Source organism: Clarias gariepinus, chromosome 10, assembly GCF_024256425.1.
Source record: "Clarias gariepinus isolate MV-2021 ecotype Netherlands chromosome 10, CGAR_prim_01v2, whole genome shotgun sequence".
Classification (NCBI taxonomy): Eukaryota; Metazoa; Chordata; class Actinopteri; order Siluriformes; family Clariidae; genus Clarias; species Clarias gariepinus.
This window is the reverse complement of record NC_071109.1, coordinates 30547501-30570854: the sequence shown is the minus strand read 5'-3', so window position 1 is coordinate 30570854 and position 23354 is coordinate 30547501. Positions and strand designations below refer to the sequence as shown.

Below are 23354 nucleotides of genomic sequence, written 5' to 3'. Positions count from 1 at the left end.
TTAAAGAAAAAAAAAAAAAAAAAAAAAAGAACTAGAAACACCCAAAGTGAGAACGTTCTGTATTAGTAAAATAACACGAGTTTTAGTTTCACTTGTAGAAGGTGTGTCACTAATTTGATTGATGATATGGATGTTAGAAATAATGCAGGTTAAGCAAATATTTTACGGTATAGGACAGTAAAACCTACTGGATTATTAATATTACAGTGAACTATTATAACTGCTGATCATCACCGGTTTGCTGGTGCCAATAGTTTTATACAGTACAGTTCCTCACCGACTACATAGCTTTTTTTTTACAAGGGATGTGTTTATACGAGCGCCCTGCACTTTCTTACGCAAGGCTTACCTTCAGCAGGTCGAAGACGTCGGCGGCGTCTAGACGGTAGTCGCACAGCCTGTGCAGGATCTCCGTCTGTGTGCGGACGGGGAGCTCTTCAAAACAGCTCTCCTTCAGGGGGTTTGGTTTTCCCTCCTCCAACTCCCAGCGGTAGTTAATGATGTCCTCCAGATATCCGCGGAAAGCCTGAGGCCTGATGGGAGAAATAAGATGTACGGTATTAAGCTACTTGTCGACTTTGGTTTTTGTACATCCAAAGCCTGGGAACATGGTGAGTGAAGTGGGAATACACTAGTGATGGGAAGTTTGGATCATTTTAGTGACTCGTTTTTTAAAATCTCGTTCATAAAAATAAACAGTTCTTTTTTTTGAGTCATTTATTTAATTTGATCAAAAATAAAATAAAATGTTAAATGAATCTACATACACAAATTTTGGCTATAGTTCCGGTAATTCAAATATTAAAATGCGGCTTGAGAAATATTATGACAAACAGAATGAGCAGCTCATCTCTCATATCTTCTGGTCTGAGTCATTTGTTCTGTTATGCCATAAGCATCTATGGAAGTCACGTGTTAAAAGAACGAACGATTCGGACCAGAAGACTCGAGAGGTAACTACTCATTTCTGCTTCCTGCACATAACAACGCCGAAAACATACACACACTTTCACACCCAGGAACAATCCGGAGTCTTTCTTTTTTTTTCTTTTTTTTTACAACTGGTTCCACAACCCACAAAATCTGTGATGACAAATAAATCCCATTTTTATCAATTCCACTGTAAACTGTACTTACAGTGTCAAAAGTATTCATACCTATTGAAGTCAAGTTGATACACCAACACAAAGTGGTGGATAATTGTAAAGTGTAAAGCAAATTATAAATGTTTTTTAATACTTTGTAGAACCTTTCGTTGCAAATACTATAAAATGCAAATGCAATGTCTGTACCAGCTTAACACATCTTTGCCCCCGTTCGTCTTTGCTCAAGCTCAGAGCTTTGTGAGATTGGATGGAAAACGTCTGTGAACAGCAAATTTTCAAATCTTGCCCAAGATTCTCAATTGGATTTGAGTCTGGACTTCGAATAGTTTTGCAAGGCACGGTACGACCAAGTGCAAGGGTTTTGTACATCAGGATCAGGATCATCTACTGATGTTGTCAAACTGCTTATATAAGTGATGTGATACAAGATCGACCGTCTGAGCCATCCATGACCAGGAGCCTAAGAAAACAGAAGTGAGCATGCCCTCTGTGTTGGACTGTTGGGGTGATGGTGTGAGTATTTCCACATTAAAAACAATTGACTTGTTCCTTGCCCAGGAATGACTTCTGCCCCGTCCCCACTCCAACGCTGGTCAGCATTCACAATGTTTTTTGAGGGTCGTTCTCGGGTACACTTGGTAGCTACATTAGGTAGCAATATCCACTTACTTGGTTTGTATGCCGCCATTAAACACAAAAGAAGAAAAGAACAAAGAAGTTGGCTTGGTTCCCGAGCACGAAACACAGCGACGTGTTCTTGCTGATCGAAATAAACCAGACTTCGGGGGTCATGTGTTGTTAGAAACGATCCCAAGGGGGCCTGATGTGAAAACGTCCTTACTCTATCCTGTCAATCAATGCAGTCTCTTTGAACCTCCAGGGTTGGGTTTGTCTGATCTGGATTCTGGTTCATACACATGTTCTCCTTGTTGGTTTGTGGGTTTCCTTCGGGTTTCTTCACACAGTCCAAAGACATGAAGAATTGGCGACCCCAGATTGTGCTCGGTACTTTCCCTCTGGTTATCCACAGTCCAAAGACACGCGTTTCATCTGATTGGCGTTTCCAAACTGCCTGAAATTTATGAGTGTATGTGCCCTGCAGTAAGTTGGCACCCCATCCCAGGGTGTACTTTGTTTTGTGCCCAGAGTTTTGTGGGAAAGGCTCTAGGTCGGCCTTGACCCTAGACAGGATACTCGATACAGACAAATGAATGGATGAATGTTAGTTTAGAAGGCCGAAATAATAAATAATAAACGTCCAACTATTTGGCTCTTTTATCACGTCGGGGTTTTGACTGGACTAACAAGCATTAGCTCTGGGGTCACGTTGTTGTTCTTCATCCGAACGCGATGAGAGCTGGAGTTCCTGCTAGGATGCACAGAAACAAGAGGCCAGGCTAGGGGTTGAACCCTGCCACAAGACAGACAAGAAAGAGAGCAGAACGGGGGAAAAGAATGGGCTTATCTGGAGAAAGCAGAATGCACTCACTCACTCACTCTTACACACACAGCTGCAGGCCCAACTTCCCCCCCCCCTCCTGTCTTACTATCCATCCTATCACTCCCTCTGTCTTACCCGCCCCAGCCTTCTTCTCCTCCTCCCTCTCCTCCTCCTCCTCCTCTGGGACGCTCAGCAAGTGTGTGGATGAAAAGGCCAGAGCCCAGCAGCTGTCCAGTCCAATAAATCCAGTTTTTCCTTTTTTTTTTTGTTAACTGCATGTACCAGCACGGTCCTTCCTACCTGCAGTCCGTAGCGATAGCTGCGAGTCTACCTGATGACATGTTTGTGCCCCTCAGGGGATCACGGCGCTGACTCAAACCTCTAACTGAAACACCCGTTTCTTAAAGCAGGGCTGTAGGGTTTTTTATTTAAAAAATTTGCCTCAGGCAAAGAGCCGGAATGTTTCGAGCATGTCGTGGCGGCGTGGCGGGTCGGGCCGGGCCAATCTTGCTTCACGGGCTACGGCGCATTCTTTAAGAGCGCTGTAATGGTTGTGATAAAGTGCTACTAAGAGCCAGCTTTTAAGCCACTGTGAGTGAAAGAGGAGCAAAAAACATAAACAAAACCAACAACAACAAAAAACTTACGTAATGTCGCTTCGCTGGTAGCATCCCTGCAGAAGACAGCAGACCAGCTCGGAGAGGAAGTCTCGGTCCTGTTTAAGCAGTGCTTCTTCCAGCTCCTAACACACACACACATACAAACGAACAGGGAGAACAGCAGGGAGTAGAGGTCAGCCATTTTTACAAGGTTTTTTTTACAAGCCCCGCATTTACCAAGTTATGAGAGCATATCAGGTTTAACGACTGGGGTCGTTCCAGTTTTACTGGAAGTATTAAGACCGTCCACGGTTGAGTTCCTGGGCTCAGCGCGCAGTAACTGAGATTTAACGTTTTTGTGACTCATTTAGATGAAGTTTGTCGTAATGCATTAAAAAGACCGGAGACACGAGAGACAATGGCGTGAATAAACCAAAAGCATGTCACGTCTTAAGCATAAAAGCATCCTGTTAATCTGGATCGTCCAATGTTGGTTAAAAAATAAATAAATAAATAAATAAATAGCAGACATGAACAAAGTATTAACACACTCTACACACCAACAGGTCTGTGCCAAGGTCTTGATTCTGATTGTGTCTAAGTAATCCTCTTTAACATCAGCGTTGGCATTAGTGCCATCTGTAAGTCAAAGCTTGTGTAATTTTATATTATGTTATTATTTAGATGTTAAATGTCCGTCTCTGTGGCTGAGTGCATCTCTGTGTCCGATGGACAGGGACTGAGACCGATGGACACAGACTAAGAGACAAAGCGAAAGGAATCGAGACTCTGTTCGGCTCAGTGTCCAAATGTGTCTCCATCCATCGGTGTGCGTGTGTCTGTCTGTGTCTTGATGTTTGTCTTTCTGCGTTTCTTAATGTGTCCATCTGTGTGTCTGTGTCCATGACCGACTGTCTATGTGTGCATGTCAATGTGTTTTTGTATTAGTGTCTGTCTGTCTGTTCAAATGTCTACCCATTTATCCATCCATTTATCTAAAACCTAACAAATAAAAAATGTATACATATTCAATAGATGTTTTCTCTACGCAGATGCTCTACAGAGCAGTTTTTTTCTTCTTTTTTGTAACATGATTTATTATTTTTTTAAATGAGAAACAAAAAGAAAAAAGTGAGACCGGCACAGGAACGATGGTTTACAAGTGGAGCCAATAGACGACATCTCATTCTTGGGTAAATCATTCTAAAAATATATAATTGCAATTTGATGTGATATGAGAGGAAGACAACTCTCCGGGACACATCGTTTTGGGAAATTCATCATCGTAATATCCCCGGTTTTGTCTCGAGTCTGGACAGCCTCAAGCCCGTGTTCCTAAGAAATGCCTCGAGGCTCTCAGCAAGGCTCCTGCAGCTGAGGTTCAAGTTCAACCTTGACCTTTCTCCGGCCCGGCGCTGTGCGCTCGCTATTCAGGCTTTATGAAGCGGCAGTAAGCAGGAGAGTAAACTCCAGCGTCGTGAGACAATACAAAGCCAAAACACTTGGCACCAGCGGGAGCCCAAAAGGCCACGGCTACCAAAGCACCTCATTCGTCTGCACCCCGGGCACCGCCCTACCCAGAATGCACTGCTGGAAGATGGCTGAGAGGGCAGATATGCTAATCCGTACTGTACCCCCCTTCACCCGTCCCCCTGTGGCCCATGTCCGTTTCGTTTAGCTCTTTCTTTTGAGCTCTTTCTCAATTTCCTTCTGGCGACGGAGTGCGTTTTTAATTTCGAACCTAAACATCGTCCCATTTTCTTCCTGATGGGAAAAGTGGCGGCCCGATATTAACTCGAGGGCGACCTCAAATTCGTCGTGAGATTCAGAAAGAGCCGGGGGTCGGCAGGGGTCGGGTTAACACACCTCCTGGCTACTCGGAGCCAGGAAAAACCTGTTGGACAAAGTCAGCAGGACGAAAAACAGAGACGGAATGAGAGCCGAGGGCAAAAGCAAAGAAAGAGAGTGAGCTTGAAAAACTGGATGAGACACGTGTTAGTGCTTAAAGGGGAAATAAGACGAAAGGGAAAAAAAATCCAGAGAGTCGTTATTTCAAGCACCGACAAAGACAACACCGGCAGCCTACTGTTTTTTTTTTAAACGCTGAGCCAAGTGAATTTCCTGGGAGGATCTTAATGAGTAATTTAAAAGCTATTGATCTGCCCGCTCAGGTGTTTGGCACAAGAAAGAATGGACGTGTCAGACTCCTATTTGAACGAGTCAATTGATGCGGGATTGAGTTTGAAAGGTGACTGGCCTGGCTGTCAAGTGGGCCGGGTGCGACGTGAAGGGGAAATAAAAAAAAGAGGGGGAGGGGGAGGTTGGGGGCATCATGATCTTGCGGGTAATCGGACGCCCCTTTTATCGTTGTGGAATTTATATTCGCGTCGTGACGTTTTTTTCAGATCTAGCCTTCCTTTCAAAGCTCGCACTTCACATCCACTTCAGTGCGTCTTTCTGTGATGGCTGCTGTATCTCATTAGAATGAATATTCATTTCTTTCCTATCATCATCTTCAAGCGAGCCCGAGGAAATCTGACGAGCAGGAAATCTGACTCCTGAGATCAGGGTTTTCTTTCTTTTTTTTTTTAATCGTGATTTAATTTCCGGCATACGTCGGTCAGGAGTAACTGTGAGGAACTCCTCAGATCCGCAGTCATGCTCACACACGCACACAAACACACACACACACACTTCCTGGTCCCTTGATGAGCAGCGAGCTGAAGGAGAGCCCATCTATCAGTGCAGGCTGCACTTTGATCACACTTCAAACCCGAGAGTCCGGCTGTGGGGGATTAGCACCGCTGCACGCCGGCTTTGAAGTGCCGTTCGGCAGCTCCGATAGCGAAGGAGGGGAATTAATGTGCTGTGTACGGCATCTTTCTTCTACGCGAGCCGATTACTCCTCAACAGCTGGAAAGTTATACTAGTCCGATCTCACGATGCCTGAACAGTCAAGGAACAATTCTATAAACGCCAACAGTTTTCAACACACTTTGTCAATCTGTTACCAAGCTTTCATATTCCTTAACTTAAAAAATAAATAAATAAATAAATAAATGTTTTAGGCTGAGAGCGCACCGCTGTTCATCAGAAGTAAATCTTCGTCTTGCTTTCCGGCGACCAAACAGGTAAAAGTCAGATGGAGCGAGATCAGGACCATAGGGAGGATGCTTTTAACATCTCAACGTGGGCAGAAGTGTGCGGACGTGCATGGTCCTGCACGATCACGACGCCTTCAGATATCTGTCCTCAGAAAGTTTAGTCGTAAGCTTGTCAATAAGCGTCTCACTGTAACGAGCACTGTTGTTGAATTTTTTTTTTTTATACTTCTGGCCCTTGAGGATCCCAGAAAACTGTAAGCATTAATTAATTTTCCAGCCGATGGCTTTGACTTTTGAACTTTTTCGGTGTTCGGTGATTGAGGATGTTTCCGTTGCGTTTACGCTGCCGTTTACTCTCAGGCTCGTAGAGTATTAGAGTATTGGTGCAAATTTTGTTTACAGATATACCAACACTTTCTTCATACTGAGTGCAAAGTCTACGATAAACAACGGCACCAAATACACCTTCAGACCCCCCCCCCCCCCCCCAAAAAAAAAAAATCTGCTGCTTTTCATTCGTGCAAATCATAAATGAGGCATCCATTTTTGCTCACACCGCAGTTACAGTACATTCACCACAATTATTTACTTAAATTAAAATTTCATTTGAATTCATTACGATTATCATTTCATCTGACGAAAACTTAAAGGTAAAAAAAAAAAAACTTTTAGATCATGTTTAGATGTAGTCTTCAGTCTGCGTGTATAAAAACAAAAACATGACGGGAAAAAGTTTTTTTTTTTTTTTTTTAACCAGGCAAATAATATGCCCCCCCTAATGTGACCTCACATAGGGAGATCCACTCCTTCAGCTAGTTTCTTAGCTCTGCTCACACACTTTGTGAGAGTTCTGAGACCCGAGTTCTTGTTGAAGACGTAGACAAAATATCGGACCTTTAAAACAAACAATGGACCGGTGTGTGAATGTGATGTCATCACTGAACGAGTGTTATTTCTCCAGCTTTCACGGATGAGTCTAAAAACTCTAAAGTCGGCACAGTCAACGATTGACCATGAAATTGCAATCCTTACGCCTCATTTGTTTAGAACTAAACTAAACATTTTTCATCTGGAACGCTCACTCTATACAGTTTCTCATATATTTTTAAAAAATCCAGCCCAAACACACGTCTGAGACGCAGGTGGTTTCAGATCGGACCTTGAATACTGCCCCTTTAGGCTGCCAGGAAGCGCGTATGCTTGAGAGATCAGACAAGGCAGCAATGCCAGGAAAGCTACAAAAGCTTCCTTATGAGGTTTTATTTACACAAAATGTTGTAAGACAAATGATTTAAGCCCAGTTTGGCATTCAGGCCTCCCAGGAGGAGGAAAAAAAAACTCCTGATATTTCTTCTCTTTTCTCATATAAAAACATGTCTTTCTTCTGATACTGATGTACAACATGAAACTGACTCCATGCCTTCGACTTTCACTCGGGTCTCTGGTTTACGGTCTGCTCAGACACGCTATACCGACGACCGTCACATCTGTACGCTTGCCTTCCTGAAACGGTTAGAAGCACATGACATGACTGACTGTACAGGATGCCTTTGTGTGCTTTGATATAAATTCTCTTCACTGGAACTGGAGCGGCCAAACCTGTTCCTGCGCCTAAACAATCGTGAGTTAGCTTTGAATGAGAAGATCTAATACAGCCCTGATCTTCACGCTATGGAACTGAAAAGTCTTTAACGATGAACAGAAAGTGGAAATTCCTCGAAATCCCAACGTCTCTGTAATGCTTTTCTAGCTGAGTGAACCCTAATCCATGTAACTATGCTTCAAAAAATAAGCGGAAAGCCTTAATGGAAGAGTGGAGCTTAATTAGAACAAAACTAATTGGAAGCTGCTCAGCAAGTACAGGGGTTAAGTGTCCACAAACTTTTGACCAAGATGAAGTCTTCGTACATGTACTCTGTACAATGACAATAAAGGTAAATCTAATCTAAAGGAATCTAATCTCAAGCTCCCAAAATGATTGACTGTGGAATTATGGCATCCCATCAAACCTAAAACCATTAAACTATTAAGTCTGTTATTATTTATAGAATTGGTGGGCGAAAATCGGTTTGTTATGTACTGTGATTCTTTTGTGTGGCGATTCATGTATAACCTGGGATGATGGATAACCTCATTGACTCCCAAAGCAATATCTTTTTGATTTATTTTATAATTTGTGTATTCTTACGTTTGAAGTGGTAAGACAGTTCCACTGTGGTCCTGCAAGTGGCGCGATCTCAACTATTCACACGGCATAGCATCGTATTGAGGGGGTCCATGGAGATTTAAAAATGTACTCAAAAACCTATCTGTAGCCCAGGTTCCTAAAAGCAACGAGACAGCTACTTTACAAACCAGGATGCTGACTCAGTGCTACTGATCCAAATGGTGAACAATCTCAAAGCCTTCAGTTTCAAGACCTGCTCAAGGCAAATGACCCTTGAACAGAAAAAAAAAAACACACCTCACCCCAAACACTCTAACCTCATCGAAAAAAAAAAAAAGGCTGATCGGGCGGTTTTGTCCTTGGCTTGTGTCAGCAAATCTTCAAAGCCTCGGTGGCCTGGTTGAAACTAGGACGTTCCTAGTATCAGTCCCTGATGCACACCAGAGGCTCACCACAGATGGTGGGGAGCAGTTAACAGCCGTTGCTACTTAAGGGGAATAATGGGGGGATGGGTGTGGACATCTCCGCCATGTAAAGACTTGTCTCCCATGGCAGAACTCACCCCCCCACCCACTTTGCTTCCTGCAAACAATCTCCAGTGTCATGTCTTTTGCCATGCTGTGTGTGTGATCTTTACTATTTAGACATGTACAGTAAATTACTGAATTATTGTGAATTATGTTATTTGCACATATCTTACATATATTGAACGGTGTTTCGTTTGACCACAGTTAGGTCACATGACCATTACACTCACTTTTGTACCTGTGCTAAGGATCTGAACACCTCGACTGGAATTCTGAGAAGTGTTATATTTTTGACGAGCCTTTACGAACGTCATTCAGCTTTTACTAAATAACCTCAAGCGATGCATGATTTCTTTATAATTGTATAGCTGCTACACAGTGTTTACACGTTTTTATTGTTGAATTATTATTTGTATTTTTAAAACGAACAATTATGGCTGTTGACATAACTGATACATGCTATTTAATTAAATGTTAATCTCTTGTATTCGAAGTTAGTTTGTATTATTTAAACGCTGTGCCTGGTTTTTAAGTGAGAAAACTAATGTTATAAGTAACAAGCTACATTGAATTACTCAAACTTTTTTAAAAGGTATAAAACTGTAATAAAATTGGGTGAAAATGTAATATTGAATCAAGTTATTTATAAAATCGCTATACTTTAATCGAATCGGCATACAAGGGTCATGATAACATTGTATCGGGAGGTGACTGGTGATTCCCATTTCTACCTTCTACAATGCAAACATGTGAACTCTTTCTAACACACATATTTATCTACAAAGTGTAATTAAAAATGGAATGTGCAAAACATCATAGTTATAAAATTTAACAACAGTTAGTTCTGACCGAGTAATCTGATTAGATGAGAGGCAATCCAATCTAGAGAATAACGGTATCCTAACAATTCTAACTCGGCGTGGGTGAAAGTAGGTCTGTACGGTCCACAGTACTGAGGAGAGAGCATCTGCTTGCTGAAACCCACAACAACAACAAGGCAACAAATCCCTCTTTAACCCCTGATCAAGGGCATTACTTGGTGTGTGGGAACAAATGTGTGTACACCCCACATAGTGCACTAGCTTTCCATTTAATACCATTTTGGATTTTTAACCCCAAACCCAGAAGTTAACGGAGCTGATATTCTAAAGTGGACGATTTGTAGGTACCAGTAACAATGTAAAACTAATTCAACCGCTGGTAAATCACACTAACCGGCAGATTCCAGCTCTACCAATCACGGGTTATTTAGTTCCACTAATCCCTGAAGGATAAACGTTGATGGAGCGAAATAACAGGGTAAATAAACAAACAAATCATAATCTGCTGATAATAAATGACGTTTGTGAAACTGCTGTATAAAAGCAACATCACACTCTAGGACGTTCTGCTGTGCTACATATCATTTTTTCATTCTTTTTTCCGTTGCACGGCTGAGATACCAAAAAAAAAAAAAAAAAGTGATAAGTTTTCTACTAGATATGTTAGATATGATTGTTAATTGATGTTGAGAATTTAAGCGATTAAAAGCATTAATTAACTGATAAGGTTTGTCATGGTAACTTCTTATGAATTTAAGGCTCGTCGAACTCACGACAAAACTGAGAATATTATGATGTTGATGAATTTCCTAAAATGACGTGTCCTGGAGCGTTGCCTTCCCCCTTATACCACATCAGTTTTACCCATGAAAGAGATGTGAGTCCACTTGCAAACAGTCGTTCCTGTGCTAGTCTCACTTTTGTCATTTCTTTTTACTTGAATGGCTGTAATTTCAAGTTGTCCTGATATTTAGTACAACATCACAAACTCGAGGGCAATATTCCTTAATTAATGGAGGGGGAGGGGTCGTCTCCCAAAATGATTAGGGTGTTAAATTGAACCGCCAGCTAAGTAAGAAGATTCAGACCTGTGTCAGTGTCAAGGCTGAGCGCTCAGACACTTCCTGTGGTTGAAATTGCAGCCCGGGCCTCACGGCGAGGATCGTTACCTTCAAGAGGAGTTAATCGTCCCGACAGGAAAATCCGCCGCGCATCGCGTATCCACTTCCTGTCTGACCACATAAATCATGATGCACAGCTGTGGGTCTGGTCTCCCTTCTCATATCTCTTACCAAACTAATTAGGTCTCAGGCTACTACAGATACGCCCGGTAGAGGCTTCTATGGTAGAGGCTTCAAAAACAACACAAGCGGATTAACCATCGAGGCTTAGTACGAATGTGGAAAAACAAATCTTAAAATTTGTGCAGATTTTTTTTTTTAACATTAAAATAGAGATGTTACGGATTAATTGTTAAAAATTTAACCTATTAAAAACGTATTAATGTTACCTTAGCTACCCTAATTTCCAGGCTCCCTGATCACTCGCTTATAGCTTTTCTGAAGAGTCGTGAACCTCGAGTCGATCGCAATCCACTTCCCCTTGTGTTGTCTTTACTTTCAGGGACAGCTCCGTCACAAAACTGACCTCTGTCGCTCTAAAAGACTTTCCGTTAAAAAGAATGTGCTGTCGTATGCGTGTGTGTGTGTTTCGGAGGGACGGGGGTATTCACGGACGCGTACATAAAGGAGTTACTATAAGGAGGACTTTGTGCAATTAATGACAAGTTTACCTGTTTAAAATAATAGTTAATAGAAAAGTTATATGTGGCAGTTAATGCTAATAAACAAATAAATGTGCATAGGGGACGCTAGATTGTGTCGCTAAAACTTTTTACATTAAACTTAACTTGGAGAGGAAATGTGTGCATTAATCAATTACTTTAAGCTTTACTTTCCACCTTCAGTGGGAAGAGTTAGCGACGTTGTGTTTCTACTTCTGAACTCGATCGTTAAAAGTAGGGTTTGTTCTCCTATAAGCCGTTTAAAACTAAAGTCGGGCCTGAAATTCGCGGGAGTTATGTTCCTAATTGGGGAAAAAAAAAAACATTTTGGATGAAATGCCCATTTTTATAGTTTAAACCCAAAACAATTTCATTTCAAACTCAGCTTAAAACATTACCCTTAAACAAAAATAAACAGAATGTAAAGATAAAGCCGTATACTGTACAGTACTGTACCGCTGTGTCTCCCTCAGTGCTAGAGTGTAAAATACCCACGTCACCCCTCTATATGTACTGTAACTCATACAGGTGTGTTTTCTACGTTATCCGTACTGTAGGGTAAATACGGTAATAATTCACCATCCCAAGATGCATTGTTTTCCTCTACGGTCACTTTGTGTTCTCTCTACAGTACTAAAAAAATTCATACAGTATTAAATTTTATATTAAAATCTAGCTGAATTTACGTTAATATTTATGCTACAAAATAAGTAATTTATATTTGTGTTAATAGTTAAAACGCATGAAAAATTATATAGCAAAAAATTGCGTAGGATATCTGTGCTTTCATCAGTTAGGTTCTGAAAAAAAAAATCCGTGCACGACTGATGCTGTGAACTGCTGTGGGGGTCAACTGTTTTAATGATGCGAAATATGGTTTATAAAATAATTCATTAAACAAAAGAGCTTGTTATTCGGTAACGCGTCATTGAGACGTCTCGTCCCGTAAGTCTGCGTCTCTCCGAACGACTGCTGAGTGTGAGTCTCGCTGAGCTTTTGTTCCACACCGAGTCAATCGGCTTCTCAAAGCGCACAGACATCAAGCACATCAATACAACAGGCCCAAACACACACACACCCACACACACCCCTCCCACGTCCTGTGTTTGTGTCACGTACTGCGCCGAGTCCAGGGCTTCCCAACACCCAACAGCTAAACTCTTGAGACACTGTGGGGTAACACACTTGCTGCTTACCCCCACCACTTTTCCCAACACGCGCACACACACACACACACACACACACACAAACACCACCACCACCCCCTTTATCACATTCAGCTGTCTAAGGAAAGCCCAAGGTGCAGGGGGTGATGACGCACGAGTCTTCTCGTCTATCTGAAACCGGCGTGTTCCTGCATCAGTTACCAAAACCCCAAACAGCAGATTAGCTCAAAAAAACGATAACGGTAAACTAAATCATCATCAGTCCGTCTCCAGTTTCACTTCGAGCTCAGCACACTCCCAGAGAGAGAGAGAGAGAGAGAGAGAGAGAGAGAGAGAGAGAGAGAAAGAGTTGTGTGTGTGTTTTTTGGAGACAGAGACAGGGAGCCATGGGGAGAGGAAACAATAGAGGCGGCTGAAACAAACCCTAAGGAGTGTGAGTGTGTGTGTGTGTGTGTGCGCCCCCCCCAAAACACACTCATTCACTCACACACACTCATGACCAACTCCCCATGTGAAGCCATCTGATGCATGTACTGCCGCCCTCACCTGTCAATCACGCCCGGGGGGAGGGGAGGGGTTTATCACAATGTGACTTCGGTGCACTTGTTACATGTAGAAAGCCTCGAAGTGTATAAAAAAATAAAAATAAAAAAAAAGAGTCTTATTATATTTACCCAGGAAACAAGCAGGGCTTTCATTACCCTTTGAAACGTGAGGCTGACTCAGGAGAAGTGCGTCGATTTTGATTAATTTCTACATTTCAGAAAACAGCTCCGTCGGATTTGTTTGTGAGGGTCTTTTTTTTTTCCCTCTGAATTTTTCCCTAATTTAGTCATGTCCAATTCCTAAAGCTGTGATTAATGTTGGAGCACGAAATACCTCTCATCCCTGCCCTCTGAGGGAGCTCAGCAATCAGCTCTCTCGACCTCCGGCTGCGAGAGGTTACGGCATCACCCGGGAATCGAACTCGCGATCTCTGAATGACAGGGCGAGAACTTTACCACTGAGCCACTCGGAGGCCTAGTCTTCCGGGGTCAGCTAACCTCGTTTAAAAGGGAGAGCGCGAGGACAACGCTACATGGAAAATCTACATCGAAAATTTCTAAGACGAATGTTCACAAGTCGGGGACTTATTTTACCTTCTGGCATTTGCAAGGAATTTCCTTAAAATCATCATTCCTGAAGTAAACATATCACACATCAGCTCTTCGAGTGCTTCCAGTGAAAGACGGGGTGTTTGCGCAGTCGAGTGCGTTGTCGAGTCTTATTCTAATCGGACTGATACCGTAAGCCGAGCCTGAGATTTGGTTTATTTGGAACAAAGCCACAAAACTTAAAAAAAACTTGCCTTTGACTCTGAGTGGTCAACTTGAATAAAAAAAATTAAATATACTGTAAGCAAATCGAGCAAGAAAAACAACAACTTTATTTTCAGCTCAATCCACCTGCTTTACAAAAGCACACACACACACATGCCCTCAACTGTTGTTCAGCCAGACTACAGACTAAATCTCCCATTACAATCAGGCTGTAGAGAGGCTGGAAGAAAAGGCGGCCCAGATGAACCGCAGCACCCAGGCAGGAGCACCTCCACCCTCCAGGGGGAAAAAGGCAAAGAAAGAAAGAGCCACCATCTGTGACTTAGTCATGGTGATGCCAACAGGGAGAGAGCTGGAGGAGCAGCAGCAGCAGCAGTGTGTGTGTGTGTGTGTGTGTGTGTGTGTGTGTGTGTGTGTGTGTGTGTGTGTGTGTGTGAGGAGCATCATGAATAAGGGCCTATTCAGCACAAGCAGAAAGCACACCCACCCACCCACACACACCCACACTCCTGACACACTGTGTTCTCGAGAGCATGGGGGCAATAATGGGTGCTCTCAGAAAGGCAAGCTGAAGAGAACGTGCTCGAAAACATAAGATCCTCATCAAAGAGGGTAGAAAGAGTCGGCACGGCACGAGACGATGAACACGTGTTTCGCTGGTCGGGTCCGATGAGAGCGCTCGAGGCTCTCTTCTGAAATCACAGACGGTGAGGATGCTCACAAAAGAGCGTTGCTGGTGCGCAGAAAAAACCTCACGCTCACCAAAGAAGTCTGAGGTCAGAAGGATCAAGGATCCAATTGGTTTTATTTCTTTTTGTATTAAAAACTTGCAGAACATGTCGAACCCGCTACAAACATAATGATTTAAAGTTGATGAATACATTATGTGGGTGAGAAAAGCCAGTTTGGAAAACTTAATTCTGGTCCTGGATCTCCTGTTACTCAGTCAAACCGACACTCACGCACTCACTTCACAAAGAAAGGCATAAAAAGATGTAATGAAGTAGCAGGAATTGCTGAAAAAAACAACACATACTAAATGATGCCTATGGCTGGATCCCTTAAAACAAATAAGTAACACTCACCCAAGGCAGCCGGCCAATGAGGATGCATTCCTGTAACACACACCCAAAAACCGCCAGCCCTGTAACACCGGCCCAAAAGCAAACGCCCAATGAGGACACATTCCTGTTACACCGGCCCAAAGGAAATGAGGCCCAATGAGGACGCAACCCTGTAACACTTGGTCAAAAACAGCTGGTCAATTAGAAAGCAGCCCTGTAACACCGGCCCAAAAGCAAACGCTCAGTGAGGACACATTCCTGTACCACCGGCCCAAAAGAAAATGCCCAGTGAGGACACGTTCCTGTAACACCGGCCCAAAAGCAAACACCTAATGAGGACACATTCCTGTAACACTAGCCCAAAAGCAAACGCCTAATGAGGACACATTCCTGTAACACTAGCCCAAAAGCAAATGCCCAACGAGGACACATCCCTGTAAGACCGGCCCAAAAGCAACCAGCTAATTAGGATGCAGCCCTGTAACACCGGCACCCAGACAATGAGGACACAGCTCTGTAGGACCAGCGTAAAAGCAACCAGCCGATGAGGACGCAGCTCATTGGCCAGCTGTAAGACCCGCCCATAGAAGGAAAAACCTAGCAATTTGAGGTCAGTATTTTTTTTTTTAGATTATTTTAAATCATTTTATTACTTAATTTCAATTAGTTTATCTACTTTTTTCTTTCCTTTTTTTGACATGACTCCAACTCCTCCAAAGGAGGTCCGAGGTGCGAGTGCTGAGATGGTGTTGTGCAGTGGCTCTGAGCTCTGTGACAGGTGGTGCTATGCCCCTGTGACTTAAACAGAAACGACCCAATGGCTTTAATTAGCAAATCTCAATAACCTGGGGTGATCGTTAAAGGACAAGTGATAATTAGGGATGTTTAAGCGACCACAATTATCCACGCTTCCAGGTATACACGTCCTTAATGATGCCAGTAAATAACAAGCTACAGGACGAGCAGAGAGCGTACCTGGGGATTCACATCTCTTTATGTTGCCTGCAAGACTTTTCAGACAGATGAGCAAATAAGTCTGTAAACAAATGGAAGCGTTCGATGATGACGATGGACTGATGAAGATTTGAATAATGGTTTTAAATTAAAACATCAAAAAAAATTTAAGAAACCAGTATGGTGGAATTTTTTGGTCCGGGTTGTTTAAACCAACATTTGAGATCCATTAAGATATAGGGGCGTGTCACTATGTACATGATTATACTTTTCTTTTGTTTGTTTTTGAACATCGCTAAGAACCAAGAGAGAAGGGTTTACTCCGGCCGAAACCACTCCTCATTAAGTCGTAACAAAAACTGTCAGACACCAAACCTAAAATCATGCACTGTGCCAAGCAGACGAACCAAAGCTTCCTGGTAAGGGTGTGTGCATGTGTGTGTGTGTGTGTGTGTGTGTGCTCTGCGATATGGTATCCTGGAGAATCCTAGGGGTTTCAGAGAAGTTTACCCCTATACAACCCCCACTCAGAGTTTCAATCCTCTTCACGGCCAAGAGCCCCTGTCCTAGGGGGAGATTTTAGGGCTCGTTTCACAGCTACACTGCCAGGAAATCATGCGTGCTCAGCTCAGACAAAGAGCGAGGAGATAGCCTGGGCGATCGGGGTTCTCTTCCTGTAGAGCTACTGTCTCCTCCAAGCAGGGATGCGAGAGTGACAGTGAAGTGTAACCAAGAAACAATGTCACAGGAACTGTTTTTTTTTTTAAGGCCGGCAACTAAAAAAAGAAAGAAAGAAAGAATGTAAGAAAAAAAAAAATTCTCAATTGTTGGGCTGCCGGAACCGAACTGATGGGGAGAATAAGCTGAGCGGCACCGGGAAACTGGATCAGTGAGTTTATAAAAAAAAAAAAATATATATATATATATATATATATATATATATATATATATACACATACACACACACAGTGAGCACGGCTCTGGTGCAAACAGGACAAACAAAGGATGCAAATATTAATTGCTCTTGTAGGTTCTTTCTGCCTAGTCGCACAAACAGAGTGTTTATAAGCGTCCCACTGACAGACAGACGTCCAGACAGGTCTATTAATCCAGTCAGACCGGATTGGAGTGATAATTTAAGAAATCTAAACAGTGTCTTTTTAAAAGAAAAAAAAACATCAGTTAGAGAGACAAAAAACTCATCTCTGCTTAAAGCTGGAATAAAAATAAATAAAAAATAAATAAAAAAATAAAATTAAATCTTATCAGAAAATAAAAGTGGCCAATTATAAGTCAATTGACTCCCTCTAGACTTGCCACTGATCTGAACCCCAGTACCGACATAAGCGCAAGCTGATAAACCACTAATAAACATAGACTGGTTATGGGGAGAAAAGAAAAAAAAGAGAAGAGAATGAATTCGCATGTGCAAAGATTTCTTTCAAAATCCATCCATCCAACCAACCAACATGATGGACAACGATACTTATACTCGCACACAAATCCTGTACTTCAGTAAAATTAAAGATTCCCTGAAACAAATACTATTGAAGTACAAGTAACAGTCCTGGATTGACTTGTGCACTTGAGTAAAAGTACAGAAGTCAAGTCGGCTTTTCTCGTCATTTCAACCACGTGCTGTTCGAAACACAGTGAAACGAAATAACGTTTCTCCAGGAACAAGTCGCTACATATGACACAAATTAACAAGCTAAGACGCCTAATTATCTCACTAGCCAACAAAACAAATTAACAAAGACAACAAAGTGCAAACATAAGTTACAACATGAGAATGCAATAATCTGTGATAATGAGTTGAGGAAGTGCAAATAATTTATCTATGAGATGATGATGGATAGAAAAACAATAAACAGAAAAGTATTCAATAGAAAACTAATCTAATCTGTCTCAGTCTCACTCAACCAGCTCTTATTCTCTTAGTTTGTGCGCCTGCTGCGTTATTAGCCGTGTCTCTGAGGAAAGGCATGTCACGCAATTATGCGTAATAATCAGCAGGTGACAAAAATCCAAATACTACACACTAATGTGCTTAAAGGTAACGTGGAGTTATGCAGAAACACACTTAAGTAGAAATACAGTTACTGGCTGTAGGATGTAGTGGAGTAAGAGTGAAAAGTATTTTCTAATAAAACTACTCGAGTAAAGTACAGATACGTGAAATATGTACTTAAACACATGTATCCCGTTACCTCCCACCTTCCCGTACACATCAACGCTGTTACACTCTCTAATATGATTCGTTTTCTACAAAGGCAGATTATCTTTTTAATGCGGATATTCCAATACAGTAACAGCTAATTGGTAACACCTTACATAAAGCAAAAGATTTTGACTATATTAAAAAAACTTTATACTAAAGACTTGCTGTAATTCCACACACCCAGATCAGTCGAGGATATAATGATCAGTAAACATTTTCTTTAAACGTCTGGATGTTACGACCATCAGCATGTAGTCAGCTGATCGGTTAATCGTCTTTACGCGTAAGCTTTCTCCAACAACAACAACAACACAAACTGAGAATCCTCTTACACTCGGATTTGTGTGCTATTTCCTGACATGGCGTAAAAACCCATCCTTACTGAACGCAAGCAATAATCTGTTTGTGCTGCTGGGACGCCAGAGCGTTAACGCCGATTGCTTGTTTACGCGCGACAAGAGAATTGGGCGATTTACTTTAGTGTGATGACGCTGAAGCATTTTCCTACATCGTCTATACATGTAGACGCTTTATCTATAGTGCTCTGGCCGACACACAGTTAAAAAAACATCATAAGTTCAGATTAACATTTTGACATAATTTTTTATCTTTACATAAGAATAATTATGCTACTATTTTTACTGCATTCTCTTTCAAACGAGCCGATTAGATTTTCCCCCTATTGTGACCTCATATAAGAAGATCCTTTCCTCCTGTCTTGTTTCTCAGCTCTACTTACTGTTCTGCAGTAGATTATTTGGAGAAGGCGGCGTGTATTTCTTTGCACTATTTAAAGAATGTTTTGCAATATTTGAAGTATATAAAATATATATAAAAACCTTAAATTACTGAAAACTCTCCATAAATTCCGTAATAAGTTAGAGTATTTAAATAATCATTAGAATAATTACACAGGTCCGGCGCTTGCTTTCCGTAAACGCCGTAACTGTTTCCGTAGTAACAGCTAATCCACAGCTATGTGTACGGCAGACGATTCAGATAAAATGTTTATTTATTTATTTTTTTAGCATTGATGGAAGTCAGTTTCAGTGCTTTGTAACAGGTTAAACGTGACGAGAGTTTTGCGCCTGCTCTGTAACGTGTAACGTAAACGTTTATGTTTACATCTGCTATAACATAACTGACAACATGCGCCAGCGTTCCACAACACCAACACAAATAAAAAGTTCGACACTGGACGTCCACAGTCTCTGGCGATTTTCCTACTGAACCTCACCACGGAATGTTTTATTCCTTAAAATGAGTGTGCGTCCAGGTGCTGTGTGACCTTGAATCCTTATAATTTGAATTAAATGGTAATTTCCACGTGGTAATCCTGCCATTTGCATCGAATCGGCCATTTAAATTTCTTCATTCTGCCCACGCCTTTTTATCCAAAGCGAACGGAGTGCGGCAGGATCCCAAGTGAGGACGCTGGATAAGCACGCTGGCTCGTATCTTCTCGGATCCTGCTCTGCGTCTGTTAGGGAGCGGTTAGGGTCTGGTTATCAGGACATGCTGAAAGCACATGAAAGTCCTCTGCCTGCCCCAGAACAGAAAAGTTGAAACAAAAGTAAAAAACACACACAGACACGCACACGCCCACACGATAAGCAAGAAAAAGCGACGCAAATCTATGCAGCGGAAAATACAAATACGTCTTTTACTTCTATTTGGGCGTGAAGCTTTGTTTGGAATTGCATTCCGTGGCTTGAACCTGTGTGCGAGCTTTCGATAGAAACATTTTTCATAATCGGGTGAAGAAATGAAAATAAATGAGGGCCGTTCGATGGATAACTTGCTGTCGACTTGCGGAAGAGGCGCATCTGTCTCTGGGAACTGTACACACGATCACTGGCATTTCCACACGTTTGAGTCATTAAAGGGGTTCCTGGAAGGCCAGTATTTCAGATATGATTAAGGCAGTCTGATCATGGCTCCAGCCTACTGAGAAAGCCTTTCTAATCTTTAAAGTATCCAAGCAGTAGTGAAACTGGTATAAGTGCATTAATATATATACAAAGCATGCGCCGAAAAATGGAGTACTCAAACCCGCACATTTAAAAGTAGTCGCCTTGGCATAGCTCTAGCGAGTCTCATGACAAAGGTATAAAGTCTTCATAGTTGAGCATTAAGTAACAGTTGTGCTGTCCATCCTTGCGAAATTTCACCGTTCATGTCCACATTACGCGAGCACGTTGTCTTCTTGTCCACATACCACGGTAAATCACCAAGCTAATAGTGTGTATGTTATATTCTTTCATCAAAAATAAACGATGAAGTGATATTGTTTTTCAGTTTACTACTGAAAGTTTGAATATTGTTTGAGTGTTGTTTGAATTTGAACCATGAGCCTTGAAATCCATGGGGTACCTCTTTAGGTTCTGTTTCATTTCTCATCTCACACAAATCCCTTCAGCGTTTGTTGATCAAACTGGTCTCATGTTGCATAATAAAAGAAATACCAAACATGTGCAATGCAACTTCCTGTCAGCTGGTTTACACTTCCTTTTACACTCGTACCTTAACCAGGCTTCGCTTTCGAAACACCCTGTAACTATGGTACGAGGTCAGAAAGAATTTATGTTTCCCTAATTCTTTATATATAAACCTGAACTAACTATGAAGCCATGAAGCGCGCATTGACCCCCGCTAACGAGCAGAATTATAAACCATTCAATGGCAGGAATATCGTTATGTCTAGTGACATGAAAAGACTTTTAATGAAGATAAGTGACCTGAACTTGACGACATAATCGTGGAGCGCAGGGAAAAAAAATATATATTTAAAACGACATGCAACAGGCATTAAGTGACAGACTGCAGGGAGAGAAGAGAGCAGGACACAGGACTGGGGCATGGCATGTGAACGTCACACACGTAACACACACTCCCACCAATATTACATCTGTAGTATTTGAAGGTCATGTGACAAACACCCGGCTTCATAAGAACTCACTTTCCTTGAGGGAAGTAAAAGTAATAATGAAACGGTAAATAATCCATGACCAAAAAAAAAAAAAAAAAAAAACTTCTCTCTCAGTACAAACTAGAGAGTTATCAGTTTGCTGGATGAGATATATGGGATTTAAAATAACAAAAGAACATATAGAATATATATTATTTTTAATAACTGGATTTTTTTTGTTATTTTAAATAAACTTACGTTTTCTTCCAAGTTAAAGTTAATCTGCGGGTTTTCTTTTCAGTTAGCTAAATGTTCTTTTAAATTAAAAACAGTTTTTGGTTTAATTTTAACTAGAAGTTTTAATATTTTTTATTGATCAATTCATGTCTGTTAAGTTAACTTTGTTTAGTAGAACTTTTAGTTAACTGGAAGTTATATTATAGTTGTGTTTTTGCTTAACTAGAGGTTGTTTGTTATTTTAAGTTGCATAGTATGTTTTTTACTTAACAGGAAGCTTTTTCAGCAAGTTTTATTCATAGTTAATTAGATGCATTTTAATTTTTAGTTTCTTAACTTAATATCTACCTGTAAACTGTTAGATATCGTTACTTTTAAACCAACATAAAAAAAGTTTATGTTCATGTACATAATTTGACATATTTCACTTTAAGGTTTGTTTATAAACTATACATCACATTTTGAAAAAATTGTGTACAAATGCGTCTTGACTTACAGATCTTTAGATCCTCATTAAATCTATGACGTGAAAAAAAATCTAAATTCTAAAATGAAGTTAACACACCTAACCTTAGCCTTGAACACATACACTAGCCTAAATGCTTAAACACTAAATGCTCAAATAGAAGAAATCATAAATTTCACCAACACAGCTTACATATTCAGTCTTCAGTCTAAGCCTAAACAGTCATGCTGTGTAAGTGAAGGTCAGGAATTGAAGTTGCCTGTAACACTGATGTCGGAGCCAAAATTTTCGTAACCATTTTAGAAGATTTTAGATTTACATTTTAAATTGTAAGGTCAACCTGGATTTAAACGATACAACCGGTGGTAAGGAAGCATGCAAAGCAAATGTCCAGGGAAGCCTGCAGTCTGTAAGACAAGCATTTCACTGCATATCGTACTGTGTATGACGGTGTATGTGACAAATAAAATTTGAATTTGAATTTTGAGACTCTGAATCTAATAGGAAAATATCGTCACAATCTTTCAACTGTTTCCGATAAAACACTATACTCACTTTAAATTCCTTTTTTTTTTTCCCTCCCCACCGATCGGCCGACCTCATCCTTCAGGCGATTCCACAAGTGACTCCTTAACTCCAAGATCATCGACCCCATAGCCTTTTTTCCTCTGGTCTACTTATTCTCATCGGTATTCGTTACGTTTAATCGTACGTTTAATGGGGTAACATTGTTTTAGCGCATGTCGAGTGTAGAGCGCCGAGGTTGAGTTCTGCATCCGATCGAGTTATGCATGTGAGGAGTTTTACACGTGTAAGGAGCAGCTCGACTCTCAAACGCATTATCTGGGTGCGCTAACCCACTTCCGAGAAGTTCGATTTTATGTTTATATATTATAAATATCATATAAACGTACTGATTGCTTTATGGTGTTTTTTTTTATGTTGCTCTTTAAAAATTCACTGTGAAAGCTGTATCGGATATTGAGCTGGCTTTCTTCCTGTCGGAGATTTAGACCTACGAATAGAGCGCGCCTGTCATAATTACAACTTGGGCCTTATACATAAGCCGAGTTGACTGTGTGTCACATCTGTACGTCATGTCTACACAAGATAAGATTTAAGTAATAATTACACAATTCTTTTTTTTCTTTTTCTTAGCAATAAGACAAAATGCATTCTTTTTGATGATCTTACACAACAACGAACGAAAAATCCACCACATAAACATGGAGGCAGCATTAATCCTGGTTACAGTGAGAATACTCCACCTAACACAGAGAATATCTCTGGGTCACACTGGCTATGAGGCGAGAATACTTTTTTTTACTTCTTTTTTAAAATTTCTTTTATTTTTTCGTGAAGCTGCTTTGAGACAATGACCATTGTTAAAAGCGCTATATAAATAAAATGTAATTGAACTGAACTTCAGTCCATCATAGGTCTATGTACATACCATACACACCTGGGGCAA

General features: G+C 41.1%; 1 protein-coding gene across 1 annotated transcript in view; it reads right to left on the bottom strand.

The window, feature by feature from the left end:
- Window positions 1-23354, bottom strand: part of LOC128531643 (chromatin remodeling regulator CECR2) — a 49460-nt gene that overhangs the window by 17603 nt on the left and 8503 nt on the right. Inside the window, exons 2-3 of the mRNA XM_053505686.1 lie at window positions 3195-3289; window positions 350-533 (exon numbers count right to left, since the gene is read on the bottom strand). Coding sequence (XP_053361661.1) covers window positions 350-533; window positions 3195-3289 — 279 coding nt within the window. The remainder of the gene's footprint in view (window positions 1-349; window positions 534-3194; window positions 3290-23354) is intronic.